Source organism: Octodon degus, unplaced genomic scaffold, assembly GCF_000260255.1.
Source record: "Octodon degus isolate 3935 unplaced genomic scaffold, OctDeg1.0 scaffold00206, whole genome shotgun sequence".
NCBI lineage: Eukaryota > Metazoa > Chordata > Mammalia > Rodentia > Octodontidae > Octodon > Octodon degus.
This window is the reverse complement of record NW_004524782.1, coordinates 911,014-924,913: the sequence shown is the minus strand read 5'-3', so window position 1 is coordinate 924,913 and position 13,900 is coordinate 911,014. Positions and strand designations below refer to the sequence as shown.

The 13,900-nt window shown below is 52.0% G+C and overlaps 2 protein-coding genes across 4 annotated transcripts in view; both read left to right on the top strand.

Moving 5' to 3' along the window:
• Nucleotides 1–2,035: 2,035 nt before the first annotated feature.
• Klk13 (kallikrein related peptidase 13) lies at nt 2,036–10,136 on the top strand. Of its 3 annotated transcripts, none has more exons than XM_023704891.1 (5): nt 2,036–2,087; nt 6,510–6,699; nt 7,012–7,061; nt 8,077–8,213; nt 9,948–10,136. In XM_023704891.1, exons 1-5 carry the CDS (start codon nt 2,036–2,038, stop codon nt 10,134–10,136), a joined length of 618 nt encoding a protein of 205 aa, XP_023560659.1. The 3 variants fall into 3 exon arrangements, with proteins under 3 accessions (XP_023560659.1, XP_004644694.1, XP_023560660.1); XM_004644637.1 differs by having other exon boundaries at nt 7,012–7,280; XM_023704892.1 differs by lacking the exons at nt 6,510–6,699; nt 7,012–7,061.
• Nucleotides 10,137–12,845: 2,709 nt separating this feature from the next.
• Nucleotides 12,846–13,900, top strand: part of Klk12 (kallikrein related peptidase 12) — a 19,706-nt gene continuing 18,651 nt past the window's right edge. Inside the window, exon 1 of the mRNA XM_023704896.1 lies at nt 12,846–12,929. Coding sequence (XP_023560664.1) covers nt 12,846–12,929 — 84 coding nt within the window. The remainder of the gene's footprint in view (nt 12,930–13,900) is intronic.

Sequence of the window (13,900 nt, the reverse complement as noted above, 5' to 3'; positions counted from 1 at the left end):
AGTCCTCACCTTCCCTCCCCCAGCTCACTGTATTCCCTGTGCCAACCCAATGTGAGCCTAACACAGTCTCCACTCAATTTCTCTGCAAAGCAAACTTCAAGCGAAAGACAGACCTGGCAGTTGCCTCCAAAGGAAAGCAGCGGGGAGGGGAGACTCACTTTCTGCCTTCTCCACCTCTCTTTACTTAGTGTCTTTGAACTGATTTACAACTTTTCAGTTGTAGGTGGCTGAGAACAAGGCAAATAATTTCCATTCAAAACCACACAGGTGAATTTTGTCCAATGGAAAGACAATTACTCATCCTTTCCCTGTGTGTAATAAACCACTTTGACATGTCTTTGTAGATTCATTTCGGTGTTCCCGATTGCCTACCTGTGTGTGGCTCCCTGTAACATCTTACTGGTTAGGCATTCATGATGGAGTCGAAAGCTCTGACACGTTCATTTTATGTACACTGGAGACTCTCAGGTAGACTTTTTTCCAAAGGCATCTACTAGCACTAGATCTGACCTGGGCCTGCACAGCCTGACCCGCTAGTATTGTAACCCTCACCAGTTTCGAGGTGAACTCTTGGCTTCATCCAACTCTACCCCTTAATGTCATGATGATGTCACTTGCTCTCTCTTTCCAAATTACATCTGGCCCTCACCTGTGGCTTTCTTCCAAATTCTGACCCCACCTCAGTGCTTTTTAATCCTTAATCCTACCCCCTCCACCTCCCAGGATTAAGTGGAAGTCCCACCCAGCCACAGTTCCAGGAGCACCTACTCATCCCCCAAACACCACCCTTCCTCCTTCCTCTTCTTCCCTGCCACCGCCCAGGCCCCGGAGCCTTCCTGCCCATGGACTCTCTCATCCATCTGACTCTGCTCCTAAAGGGCCATTTGTCCTCTACTGGTATCTCCCTCAGTCCTTTCCTGCAAGCAAGCCCGCAGACCTTCTGGCTTCGCAGATCTAGTTCCTTTCATGGCCTGATGGCCGAGGGGGTGTGGGGGGGGGGACTAAATGTGGATATCTCTGTGAATTTCAAAAGAAAAGGGGCTGGAGGCCGCTTAGGAAGTCCGGATGCGCCCTGCGGAGCTCCTGTGTATAATCAGTGTGCATAGTTCGGGCAGGAGGAAGGATACAGGATGGAAATGAGTTGAAGTCATGCTGGCTAAGGGGTTTGGGAAGGAAGTGGGTTTTCCCCTTGCCCTCGGTTGGGTCCTGGTGCCTGGAAAGTTCACCGTGGGTTCAATTCGGGTGTGGGCGGGACCAGATCTGGGTCTCTGCACCTCCTAGCAGCTCCGCCCAGCGCGGAGGGCCGAGCCCAGACTGGGGGATGCCGGTCGACAGCCTGCTGAGCCATCGGGGGTGGAGAGGGGAGCCAGCCACCGGGAAATGCAGAGCGCTCTGGGGGAGGGCATTGAGGGGTTAAAAACCATGGGTCGGGGCTGAAGGTGTACGCAGCTGGCTGCTGAAGTTGTGCGCCCGGACCCCATCACTCAGGTAGCGTCGCCAGGGGGAGCGGGGACTTTGGTGGGGCAGAGGGCAAGAGGGGAAGGGGCGAGAAGATGAGGGGATCAGGGAAGGGCATAGGAAGGACAGGGAATCCCCAAGGCAAGAAAGGCACAGGAAGGGACCTGCAGAGATGGAGGAAGATGAAGCGCACAGAATGATTCAAAATTTAGGGGAGACCAGGCTCCCCAGAGGGGAAATGGGGTCTGAACTGCAGAACATAAGACAGCTCAGAAGTGCAACATGCACGGTGAACTCCTAGTCTGGAGGGCAGGGTGGGGGAGGGCGGGGCCTCCTTGGGCTAGAGGCACCCAGCAGGAGCCTGGAAGTGCTCGCTGGGACCCTCCTCCCCCAAGAATGAAGTTGCGAGGCCGGTTCTGGGGTTAGGGCTTGAAAGCAGCGTGAGTGGAGGGAAGGCTAAAGCCTGGAGACCACAGGAGCAGCGAAGTTCAGACATGGGGGTTCTGGGGTCACGGCCCAACACTCCCTTTCTTTTCCCCAGGTCCTGCCCACCCCGTTCCCCCGCCCCAGAGCTGCCATGTGGCCCCTGGCTGCTGCCATTGCCTCCCTGACCGTGGCCCTGTCAAGAGGTAGGTATGCATGGGGGCGGAGGTGCGGTGGCCACACAGGACAGTGGTGGGAAGGGTCAGGCCAGGCAAGGGCGTGTGGGACCCTGAGCCCCGCCCCCACCCACTCTACCTCCTAGTAGAGCTTCCTTGTGTCCCAGCATGACCTGGTTTCCCTCTTGGGGTCAGCCCAGTGACCCCAGATCGTTCCCCTCTGGACCCAGGAGTGGCCCAGCTCCAGAGTGCCCCCTCCTCAGTTCCAGTGACACCCTAACAGCTTCCCCTTCTCAGTCCCACCTCCCCTGGGCCAGGGCTCAGGGGGACACAAGGACTGATGCAAGTTTTGAGCAAGGGACTTAGCTTTTTCCTTGTTTCTCCAAAGTTTTCTGTAAAATGGGATGAACCGCCTCACAGCTACTGACAAGGGCTGCTGTGCTTGGGGACATGGTGACATAGAGGCTGGATCCTAGAGTTCCATTCCAGGACTTTCTCCATCGTTCTTGCTTCAATTCTGGTGGTGGCTGTACCGAACACTTGTCCCCAAACACTCTTCTTTTCCCCACTGTGGAGCCCTCCACCCTGGCCTCTGTAGGCAAGATCTGTGGAAACCCCATTCATCCAGCATTCGTTCATTCACTCCGTAAACAGCCGCTCAGCACCCAGCCCTGTGCTGAGCACTACACACAGAGAAACACAGTCCCTGCCCTCGGTACCCAGTGCCTAGCTGGGAGGGATGCAGGAATTATTCAAGCAATTGCCAAAATAATTAGCTAATAATTAATTACCACTGTGAGGTAAGGTGAGGACCTGAGAGCCACACCAGGAGCTGAGATGCAGTGGCGATGTCCCATCTGTCTAAAGAGCCCCCAGGGACTTTGCTCTTGGCAGGAGGGGGCTGGAGGAGGGGCTGTGCGGGGGCCTGGCTCCCAGACCTTCCTGTGCTGTGGGTGGGTGGGTGGGTGGCTTCTCTCCCTTGGCGACACTCCTGGGATTCACACTCATGCTCCTCCTGGGTACCACACCCCAAGATTAGCAGGCCCACATGCTGCATCTTGTGGGATCTCCAGCAGCAATGAGGTAGGTCGGCTCTACCCCAGCTGCAAGCTGCAAAGCCTGAGACTGCGAGGTAGAAGGTTCTGGGAGACAGGAGGCCCACAGACCTGGGCCCGGCTGGGTTCAGGCCCCTACTCCAGGTTGTGCTGCCTGTCCGGATCCTTGACTTAGAGATTTGCAAACTGTGTTCCTCTCTTTGTGCTTAATGAGCTTCTTAAACTCAGCTCTTTTTTAAAAACTGAAGCAAAGGCTATTAAAAAAGTGAAGTTACCCAGGTGCAGTGGCATAGACCTATAACCTTAACCTTCTGTGAAGTTGAGGCAGAAGGATCACAAATTCAAACCTAGACCAGGCAGCTTAGTGATTTAGTGAGATACTGTCTCAAAATAAAAACAAACAAAAGTGCTGGGGTTGCAGCTCAGTGGGAATGCCCTGGGTTCAATTCCCAGTACTGCAAAGATTAAGTAAAAGATGACAGATATGAGATAGATGATAGATAGATGATAGATAGATAGATAGATAGATAGATAGATAGATAGATGATAGTGGGAGGGCTGCACAATGCAAGCAAAACAATATGTTGGTTGAGTTGAGTCCCCAGAAATTGTGGATAGTTACACCTTCGGCCTGTCTAAAGTAACTACTCCAGATGGCTGAACTTTGTAAAAGCCAGGTTAGCTGCCCAGGGCTTCTGCTTCCTCCTGCTTCTACAAGAGAGCTCAGTGAGGATCAGAGGGCTGGAGCTCACAGAGGACGGGAATCACCAGGAGATGATTCCACTTGAGAATGGACAGCGGCTCCAGTTCTGAGTTTGCGATTCAGGGTTGCTTATGGCTCACTCTGTCCCACCTGAAATGACCACCCCTCTCCCCTACTCTGTGACCTCTGCTCCTGATTTGAAAAGCTGTGGGGTCGGCAGCTGTGGGTGAGGGAGTACTCAGGGGAAATGGCCCTCTGCTTGCAGCTGAGCACTAGTGAGGACTTTGTTCTTGCAGAGAGCCAGCCCTGTGGGAACTTCTGCAGTGCAGCTTTGAAATGCAGAGTCTTACTGAGTTCTGAGACCACCCTGCATGCGATGAGGGAGCCCCCCAGCCCTCTGCACCCAGAGGTCTCACACCTCAGGTTCAGCCAGTTGGGCTTCAAAAATATTCAGAGGGACATTGCCTCTGTAATGAATTTGTAGATTTTTCTTGTCTTGATTCCTTAATAATACAGTAAGACAATTATTTGTATCAAATTTTGCTTGTTATTAAGTATTATAAGTCATCTGGAGGTGGTTCAACGTCCAGGGGAGGTGGTGAGGGTGAAGTGTACGTACTTTGTCATGGGATATAAGGACATCCAGCATCTCCACATTTTGCCATCTGGACCAGAGCCAGCTCCCCATATATGCCTTTTTTTTTTTTTTTTTTTTTTTTTTTTTTTTTTTTTTTTTTTTTTTGCGGTACCGGGGATTGAACTCAAGACCTTGTGCTTGCCAGGCAGGCACTTATTCTACTGAGCTATATCCCTGGCCCTCCCCATACATGCTGAAGGACGAGTGACTCTTCTTTTTAGACAGCTTGGGAAACTGAGGCCAGCAACTTGTACAAGGCTGATGCAGCACTAGATTTTCTGTCCCGCTGCTATGCCGGCAACGCCAAGTCTGCAGTCCGGTGCACACATGGTTCATTGAGCCATTGGCTCCGAGTTAAGTAATGAAGGTACCTGCTGTGTGGAGCTTACATTCCAAGTGAGGAGATTTTTCCAAGGGGAAGGAACGACAGCAATTGTGCTGATGAAAGTTGGCTGCGGTGTCATCCGATGTACCTGGGATCCACGGATGGGGGCAACACAGACCAGATGGTGAAGAAGAGGAGACATTTGAGCGGAACTCTCAGAATCGAGGAGGACCCGGGCACGTGGCTTTGGATTCTGAGGGCCGCCCAGCAGACCCTCACGTGTCTCGGTCTGCACTGCCAGCTGTGGTAGCCTTGGGCACCCGGGATGCTTTTCACTGTGGTTGGCAGCACTGCAGTACTAAGTTTTAAGTCTAACTTAGCATTGTGTTAGCTAATTTAAAAATGAAAGAGCCATCAGTGGCTAGTGAATATTCTAGGGAACCGTGAAGAGAAGGAAGCCCAAGGGCTTGGGGTGTGTGAGGAGCAGGAACATGGGGCTGGAGCAGAGTGAGCAAGAGGAGGGAAGAGGTGTGGTGGACAGAGGTGGCTGGAGGATGCAGGGTCCCAGAAACTTCAGAAAGGCTCTGGGTTTATTTCAAAGGATGTCAAGCCTGGGCAAGATGTTGTCTAACCACCTGGTTTGATGATTCTTCAAGCTGCTTTGAGAAGCCTGGATTGAAGGGAGGTAAAAGTGAGAGCACCGAGGCTGTTGGGGCCACTTTTTCAGTCATTCAGACTAGGAAAGACAGGACATGGGCCAAGGTGGCAGCAGGGAGCTGGAGGTAGCTGGGTGCACGGCAGCTAAAACCAACAGCAGGCGCTGGTGGTGAGTGAATGGGAAAGAGGGGCAGCAAAGATTATTCGCTACTTAGCACCAAGGTGGAAAGGAGTAGTTCGGGTTAAGAAAGATCAAGTTAGGGACAAAAGGTTTGAAAATATATGAAAGGCATTCATGTTGACAGAGTTTAAGTTTCCAGATGCAAAAAAGAATTCAGGATTGGAGATGTAAATTTGGGAGTTGTTGGCCTTTGAGTGCTATTTAGAGCCATAGAGACATCAGTAAACATCAATAGATGGGTGGATGGGTGGGTAGATGGATGGGTAGATGTGTGGATGGGGGATGGGTGGGTGGGTGTGTGGATGGATGGAATAATAAGTCGATGGGTGGGTGGATGGATGGAATAATAAGTGGATGGGTGGGTGGATGGAGAGATAGATAAATGTATGGATGGGTGGATGGATGGATAAATGGGTGGATAAATGGTCAGATGCATATGGAGAGATGGACAGATGAATAAATGGATGGTTGGATGAATAGATAAATGGAAGGATAAATGGACAGATGCATAAATGGATAGATTGATGGATGGATGGATGCTGCCAGGTAGATGTGTAGGTCTGTCTCACTTCCACTTACTAAAGTCTGTTTCCATGATGAAGTGATAGAGAAAATGCAGGAGGAAGAAAGTCAGCCTTCTTTCTATCACAAAGGACCTCTTTCTGTGGACTCTTCTCACAGTCCAAGTCACAGGGTTAGGCAGTTCTATAGGAAAAAAAAATTTTTCCCTGACTTCTTCCCACTGGCTAGAAAATGACAACTCCCAGAGGCCACCAAATGAATCATGGGCTCCTTGCCACCCAGAGGTGACCACTTCTCCAAGCAGAGCAACTGTAACTCTAGCCTCTTCCTCATCCTGGGCTCACCTCTCTAACAGTTTCTCTTCTTCACCAGGCATCTCTCGGGACTATCCCAAGATTCTGAATGGCACCAATGGGACCAGTGGATTTCTACCCGGTGGCTACACCTGCCTGCCCCACTCTCAGCCCTGGCAAGCGGCCCTGCTGGTGAGAGGGCGGCTCCTCTGTGGGGGAGTCCTAGTCCACCCGAAATGGGTCCTCACCGCTGCACACTGTATGAAAGAGTACGTAGGCTCTGGGAACATGGGGGGGGATGGGACTGGCCACTGGGGAGGTAGAGCTGGACCTAGAGTGGAGATTGGCATTGGGGCTGGGTATGGGCGCGGGGTGGAGAGTTACATTTGGGATGGATATAGGGGTTATATAGGAAGTCAAAGAAGATTTGATGGAGTTAAAGTTGAGGATGGGAGGTTGGTGTGTGTGGAGCTGAGGCTTGTGGGATGGGGAGAGGTTAGACAAGGAGAGGAGGAGGCTAGGGCTAGATGTAATGGAGACAGGCCTACCCAACCCCTAACCATCTCCTTCCTGCCCCACAGCGGGTACACAGTTCACCTAGGCAAGCATGTCCTGGGGCACGTGGAGTCCCGCGAGCAAGTGAGGCAGGTGGTCCACTCTATCCCCCACCCCGAATACCAGGTCAGCCCCACCCACCTGAACCATGACAACGACATCATGCTTCTGGAGCTGGAGTCCCCGGTCCAGCTGACGGGCTCCGTCCGCACCCTGCCCCTTTCCCGAAGCAACTGCCTGCCCCCTGGTACCTGCTGTCGGGTGTCGGGCTGGGGCACCACCACCAGCCCGCAGGGTATGTGATCCTCTCACCCTGAGGCCTCTCAGAGCCGGGTAGGGTGGGGGGAGAACGACGGAGGAGGACCCCCTTATAGACAGAGACATGCACATAGATAGAGGGACACATCTCCCATATATACATACACATTTATGAGCATATGAAATACAAATCCATAATCTAATGTCTATTGATAGCAATGCATATATTATGTAAGTTATATGAATTGTCTTCTAAATTATGTCATGTTTAAACAAATCTTTGAATCTTATATAACATATCCTGTTTATGATATAAGTATAGAATATAAGCATATACTTTATAATACACTTAATTATAAATATATATTACAAAATAATTTAATATGCTAATAAGTATGTGCTTAGTAATGTAATTAGATATACATAAGTATATTCTTCATATAAATTTATACATGAGTACCGAAGCAACAAGGCCCTGTGCAGCTCCCCAGCAACCCCTCTCCCTTTCCCTGTCTTCCCCTCCACGCGCCCCCCATCTCCCATGCTTCTTCCTCTTGCCCTCCCCTCTCCAGCTGCACACCTCTCACCCTCAGTGCCTTCCTACTGTGTCCCAACTTCCCCCTCTCAGCCCCTGCCCAGCCCTCCCACCCTCCTCTCCACTCTTCTCTCCTCTTTCCCTCCACCTCTGTCTCCATATTTCTGGGTCGTCCATCAAGTTCCCCAGTTCCATATGCCATCTCTTCCCTTCTCCCCCTTGTCGATGCTTTATCTCTTAACCTCCATCCTACACCCCGCCGGGGACAGACATCCTCAGACCTCTCTCTCCTCCCCAGTGAGTTACCCCAAGACCCTGCAGTGCGCGAACATCCCGCTCCGCTCAGATGAAGAGTGCCGTCGGGTCTACCCTGGGAAGATCACTACCAACATGCTCTGCGCCGGCACCAAAGAGGGGGGCAAAGACTCCTGCGAGGTGAGATGGGTTGTTGTGGGCTCACTGGGCCAGGACAGGAAGCCAGGGTGGCGGTGGGCCAGCTGTGGGGGGGAAGGAGTTGCTCCAGCCATGGGTTGTCTTCTTGCTTAATGGCACAAAGGCAGAAAAGCGAGGTCCCAGGGATGGCGAATAGAATTCCTCCTGGGGGCCTGGAGAGATAGCTCAGAGGCATAAGCACCTACCTGGCAAGCACAAGGACCCGAGTTAGATCCCTGGCCCCACATGCCATGCGGTCTTGGCTCTGGATCCCCCGGGAGCACTGTCTCGGCCTCGGATGTGGGCGCCCATCATGCGTCCCTGCAGCCGGCGGTGGTGGCTCATGCCTGAATCCCAGCACTCGGGAGGTTGAGCCAGGAGGATATCTGCTAGTTCAAGACCAGACTGGGGGCTACAAAAGTGAGTACAAGGTCAACCCGAACTGCATAGTGAGACCATCTCAAAAAAAAAAGAATAAAGAATTCACCTTGAGCTTCAGTGCTCTGGCTGAGGGCTGCCCACTGCTCTGTGTTGAGATGCGTGGAGCTTGGAGCTTGGACTCTGTTGTGGAAGGATCCAGGTGCACAGGTCATATTTTAAGGACTGTGTCTCTTTTTATTTTTATTTTTTTGTTGTGGTTGCTGTACAGGGTCTCACTACACAGATCGGACTCGTAGTGATCTTCCAGTTTTCAGCCTCCCAGTGCTGGGATTATAGACGTGCTCGGTCACTGGCTCAGCCCGCAGGGGTGGGGGTGGGGCGCTAGCACGGCATGTGGCACCCCGGGATTGAACCTGGGTCCCTGCACTTGCCTAAGCAGGCGCTTAGTCCCCAGAGCTATCTCGCCGGCCCAACTCTGTCTCTTTCTTAACTCTGTTTTTCTCCTCTGCTTGGGCTTCATTCTCAGGGTGTACCGCCTGCCCTGTAAGCAGGGCTACTGCAAAGAGAGAACATCTGTTTTCTGAGTCCACACACACGTCCTGGGTGTGATTCTCACTCGGCTGGCCTGAGTCATGCAGAGGAAGCTGCTATGAATAGCCTCAGCTGTGGGCCTCTCTAAAAACCCACGGTGGACACTGGGACTGCGGGAGCCAGTGTAGGACCCCAGACGCGAGAATTGAGAGGGACAGGGTGGGCGCAAAACTCAGGAGGCCATTTGCTAGAGTAAAGGGAGGGTATGCTACATGCACAGCCCACACCCAACAGAGAAGGCTTCTGAGTTTGGGCTCGGTGGGAAACAGCGTGATGTTGGGTGAACAACGTGTGCCGAGCTACGTGAGCGATGTGTGCTTCAGCGGGGGAGGCTAGGAGCTTGCGCATTGCGCGCTCAGCTTGCGTGCAGTATGTTAACAGTATCGCTAGATGGCGCAAAGGAGCCGCCGAGGCAGAACAGGGCCAGCTGGTGGGGAGCCAGGGGGCACAAGCTGGGATTTGCTGCCCCGAAATCAAGGTGGTTATAAATTGTTATCACTTGCTATGAGGACAAGGAATGCAGAAACAAAGATGTGGATGTTAGCCCCACTCCACCCTTGCCCACCCCCACCCCTCTCTGGAACCACCCTTGCTGTCCTGTTCTCCACGTCTCTTACTCTCTCACACCACCTCTGGGCCCGGTTCTTCCTTTCCGACTGTCTCCCTGACTGTGTGTGCGTGTCTCTCTTTCCATCTTTCACTCCCTCCCCTCATCTCTGCCTTTATTCAGTCCCAACAGAGACCCCGTCTCTCTCTCCCCCTCAGGGTGACTCCGGGGGACCCCTGGTCTGCAACAACACACTCTACGGCATCATCTCCTGGGGGGACTTCCCGTGCGGACAGCCCAACCGGCCCGGCGTCTACACGCGAGTCTCACAGTATGTCTTGTGGATCCACGAGACGATCAAAAATCATAAAACCCCGGAGCGGAAATGGACGAAGGGTACACAATAAACGCTGGCTGATCTACCTGCTCTCCGCCTTCTGCTGCGCCCTCCCTGCTGTGCTCAGCTCTTATTTGTCCTTCCCCAAAGTGTTCTGTTGGGACCACAGCGCGTTCCTCAGCACGCTGTCTAGCCACATATTGTGTTCCAAAAGCGCTCGCCCACCAGCCTGCAGTCTCCCAGAAGCTGCCACCTAAAGCCCCCACTTAGGGGAGCGTCCTAGCCCCACAATAGCCTAGGTTTTCCCCACCCCCGCCCTCCATGGCCGCCATCAGCCCAGACGGACACCTGCATGTTCTGTCTTTGGCAACAACCTCAGATCCTCCCGTCAGGCCTTCTCCAGCCTCTTCTGCCTTTTGGTTCTGGCTTTTGCTGGCACTGGGGATTGAACCCAGGGCCTTGTGCTTGCAAATGCCCTGACACTGAGCCACACTCCCGAGTCTGAACAGAGCTTCCTTGATGACATCCAAAAACACTCTACGTACTTATTTGCTGCTGATATTCTAGGTCCTGCTATGTCTAGCATTCATGAAGTTTCTAGATGCTTTGATATTTAATCCTGAAAAATCTCTTGTGTGCAGAATGTCCTCCTCAACAGCCTCCTATGCACCTCTGAGTGTTACCACTGCTAACTTCGGGGCTCCAGAATGGCTCATTCTCCAGCTGCCCTGGGTCCCTTAGAGCTCTCGATCCCAGTCACCTCCCTCTTCCCTTTCTCCCAGTCCCATATCCACCAACCATCACTGTCCCTCTCTAGTCTCTGCAGAAGCAGAGTTCAGGGTCCCAAGGGACCTCTGTGTTGGGCTCTAACCACTGAGATTCACACCAGAAATAACGTCCACCCCATATTCTGTCCTTTATCTATCTCAGTCTTTGAGCTACCTTTAATCATCCTCGTGGGGTTTTTTGGTTTTTTTTTTTTTTTTTTTTTTGAGGAACCAGGGATTGAACTCAAGCCCTTGTGCTTGCCAGGCAACCGCTTATTCTACTGAGCCATCTCCCCGGGCCAATCCTTGTGTTTTTTGCTGTCCATCCCATCGTTGCCCATCAACACAAACGTCATGGCTGAGTGCTGAGCTACTGGAGTCTCTGCTGAATACAAGCTATTGCTTTGAACAAATCTCTGCTTCCTCATCTGCAAAATGGGCCCACAAGCTTTCTTCATGGCACTGTTACAAGGATAAACATTGAGCGTTCCCCATTGTTCTTATTTTCCTGGTTGTCTGTAAAATACTACACGCAGTTGTGGCTGACAAACACAGTCATCGAATGTTCAACAAGACGTCACGCCTTTATTTTTCTCAGTCGACATTTATTCACACTGACCTGGCGGAGCACCTTCCTAGATGCTTATTTGCTCAACAAATATTGGTCATTCACTTTATGCAGGCAGTAGTAGGCACAAGTAGTGTGCAGTGAATTAAACAGACAAAGCTGTCTGTCCTTGCAGAGCTGACATTCATTTTGGACAGAAATTGTGAAAACAAAGAATAAAGAGATAGGTTGTCAGGTGGCGACACCAGCCGTGACGGGCCGCTCCTTGACAGGGCCTCTCACCCACTGTCATCACTGGCAGAGCCACGCTTCTGGCCCTTCCCTTCCCTAATCCTCTTGCAAGGCTGAGGTTCCCTCCCTTTTTTGCCCAACATTATAAATTCTAGAGAGGAGCCCCACCTAAGTGGTGAAGATGGTAATTGCTAAGTCTGTCTTTGGATTGACAGGAGCCAGAAGAACATCGGACGGCCTCTGTCGTGCCCCTCCTTAGTCTCCAGTTCTGTGACTGTACCCATCTGGGAGCTGCAGGAGCCAAGCCGGGGAGGGCAGGTCCATTGCCATGCTCCAGAGGAGTGGAAGAAAAGGAGGCATGTGTCATGGCCGCAAAGACCCCACTTGGCACACAGCCATCTAGCCCTGCCCCTCTTCCCTGCCTACAAGCCCTTTGTGCACCTGAGCTGACCCAGGTGGGGCTTTGAGGAACAGCTCCGTTCTTTTCAGGGCTAGCTCTGTACAACGCTAGCTGCACTCTACCAACTCTTTTTTAAAAATATTTTAATTATTTATTTATTTAGTGCAGGGTCTCCCTACGCAGCTCAGACTGGTAGTGATCTTCCTGCTTCAGTGATCCCAGTGCTGGGATCACAGGCATGCTCCAACACACCCAGTTTCAGGAGCCGGCACAGCATGCGGTGCCGGGGATTGGACTCGGTCCTTGTGCTTCCAGGCTGGTCCTTTGACTGCTGGGTTCTCATCCTCCCTCTACCACCCTTGTCTCCAGCATGTCGGCCCTTGAGCAGTGGGCAGCCTGGCCTTACTCCAGTGACAAAGATGCAAAGGAAAGGAAAGGAAGAAAAGAAGGAAGGAAGGAAGAAAAAGAGAAAGAAAGAAGAAAGAGGGGCTGGGGAGATAGCTCAGTAGGGTAAGCACTTGCCTGGCAAGTGCAAGAGCCTGCGTTCGATCCACGGTTCCACCAAAAGAAGAAAAAAGAAAAGAAAAAAAGAAAGAAGAAAGAAAGGAAAGAAAAAGAAAAGAAAGAGAGTAAGCAAGCACAAAGGGAGCAGGGATGAAGGATAAGAAATACTGGGCTGGGGAGAGGAGAGTGGCAATGTTATTTGAACCCAAATGCTCACAAAGAGAATATTGAAAGGAAGGAGTGGCCCCCGTGTGAGCAGATGAGCATCCCAAGCAGCCAGTATAGCAGGTGCAAGGGCCCTGGGGCAGGATGAGCCTGCTTGGTGTCGGGCGATCAATGAAGAGGCCGCTGCGGCTGCGGCTGCGACTGCGGCTGTGTGATCAGGGAGGAGAGGTGGGGGCCGCCGTGGGAGAGGGCACGGAGCCAGCGGGGAGCTGCTCTGCTCGACAGGAAGGACGACAGACCTGTCACTTACTGGCATGGAAAAACAGGTGCTGGGGAAAGATCAGTAGTTTGTAAGCTGAAAATAAACTTGGTCCTGGGGGAATTTCGGGAAAACAAAGCCGCAAATTGATTAATCATCACGCAAAGCACGACGGTCGCTGTGTGGTGTGGTAACAGTAAACATGCTCATGTTCTCGGAGGCCATAAACAAGGCTTTATGTCACAGGCCCAGAGGATTTGGGCAGAGAGAAGATGCTGGAGTCATAAGGTCTGCGCTGCCCGCCGCTTAGAGGTCAATAATCGGGAACCAAGAGTTGGTGGAAGGAATCGGGCTTGCTCAAGGGCTGGCGCTGAGGAGGACGTGTGAGCAGAGAGTGACATCTCCAAAGCTCCATCCCGGGATGACCTGGGCCACACAGGGCTTTTATGGGGGAGGGGAGGTGCTACAAAGAGCTGATGAGCGAGAAGGTTACCTGCTGAGCCGCCAAGGATTGAACTCAGATCCTTGCGTTTGCCAGTCAAGCGCTTATCCTACTGAGCCATCTCCCCGTATCTCCTTTCTCCTAGACTCAGATCTTGTATTTTCTTAAAATAGATACATTATGTTTCTGCAACTTAGATTTCACAGCAAGTTGCATGCTTTGTGTGAGTCGTGCATGAAATTAAGGACTGAGGAGAGGTGTTACAGAAGTCGCTGATAGGGCTGGGGAGGTAGCTCAGCGGCATAAGCACCTGCCCAGCAAGTGCAGGACTAGGTTTGATCCCCAGTACCACATGCCTCGCAGACCCTGAAACTGGGCGTGTTGGTGCACACCTGTAATCCTAGCGCTGGGGAGGCTGGGACAGGAGGCTCACTATGAGTCCTAAATGCAAAGTGAGATCCTGTGTATTTAATTTTTTATTTTTTTTATTTTTATTTT

Bases quoted from the DNA above. Each gene is read 5' to 3' on its own strand.
- Klk13 (XM_004644637.1), top strand. From the start codon at position 2,036: ATGTGGCCCCTGGCTGCTGCCATTGCCTCCCTGACCGTGGCCCTGTCA. The intron at 6,700-7,011 runs GTACGTAGGCTC...CCTGCCCCACAG, and splicing joins GCTGCACACTGTATGAAAGA to CGGGTACACAGTTCACCTAG. The intron at 8,214-9,947 runs GTGAGATGGGTT...TCTCCCCCTCAG, and splicing joins GGGGCAAAGACTCCTGCGAG to GGTGACTCCGGGGGACCCCT.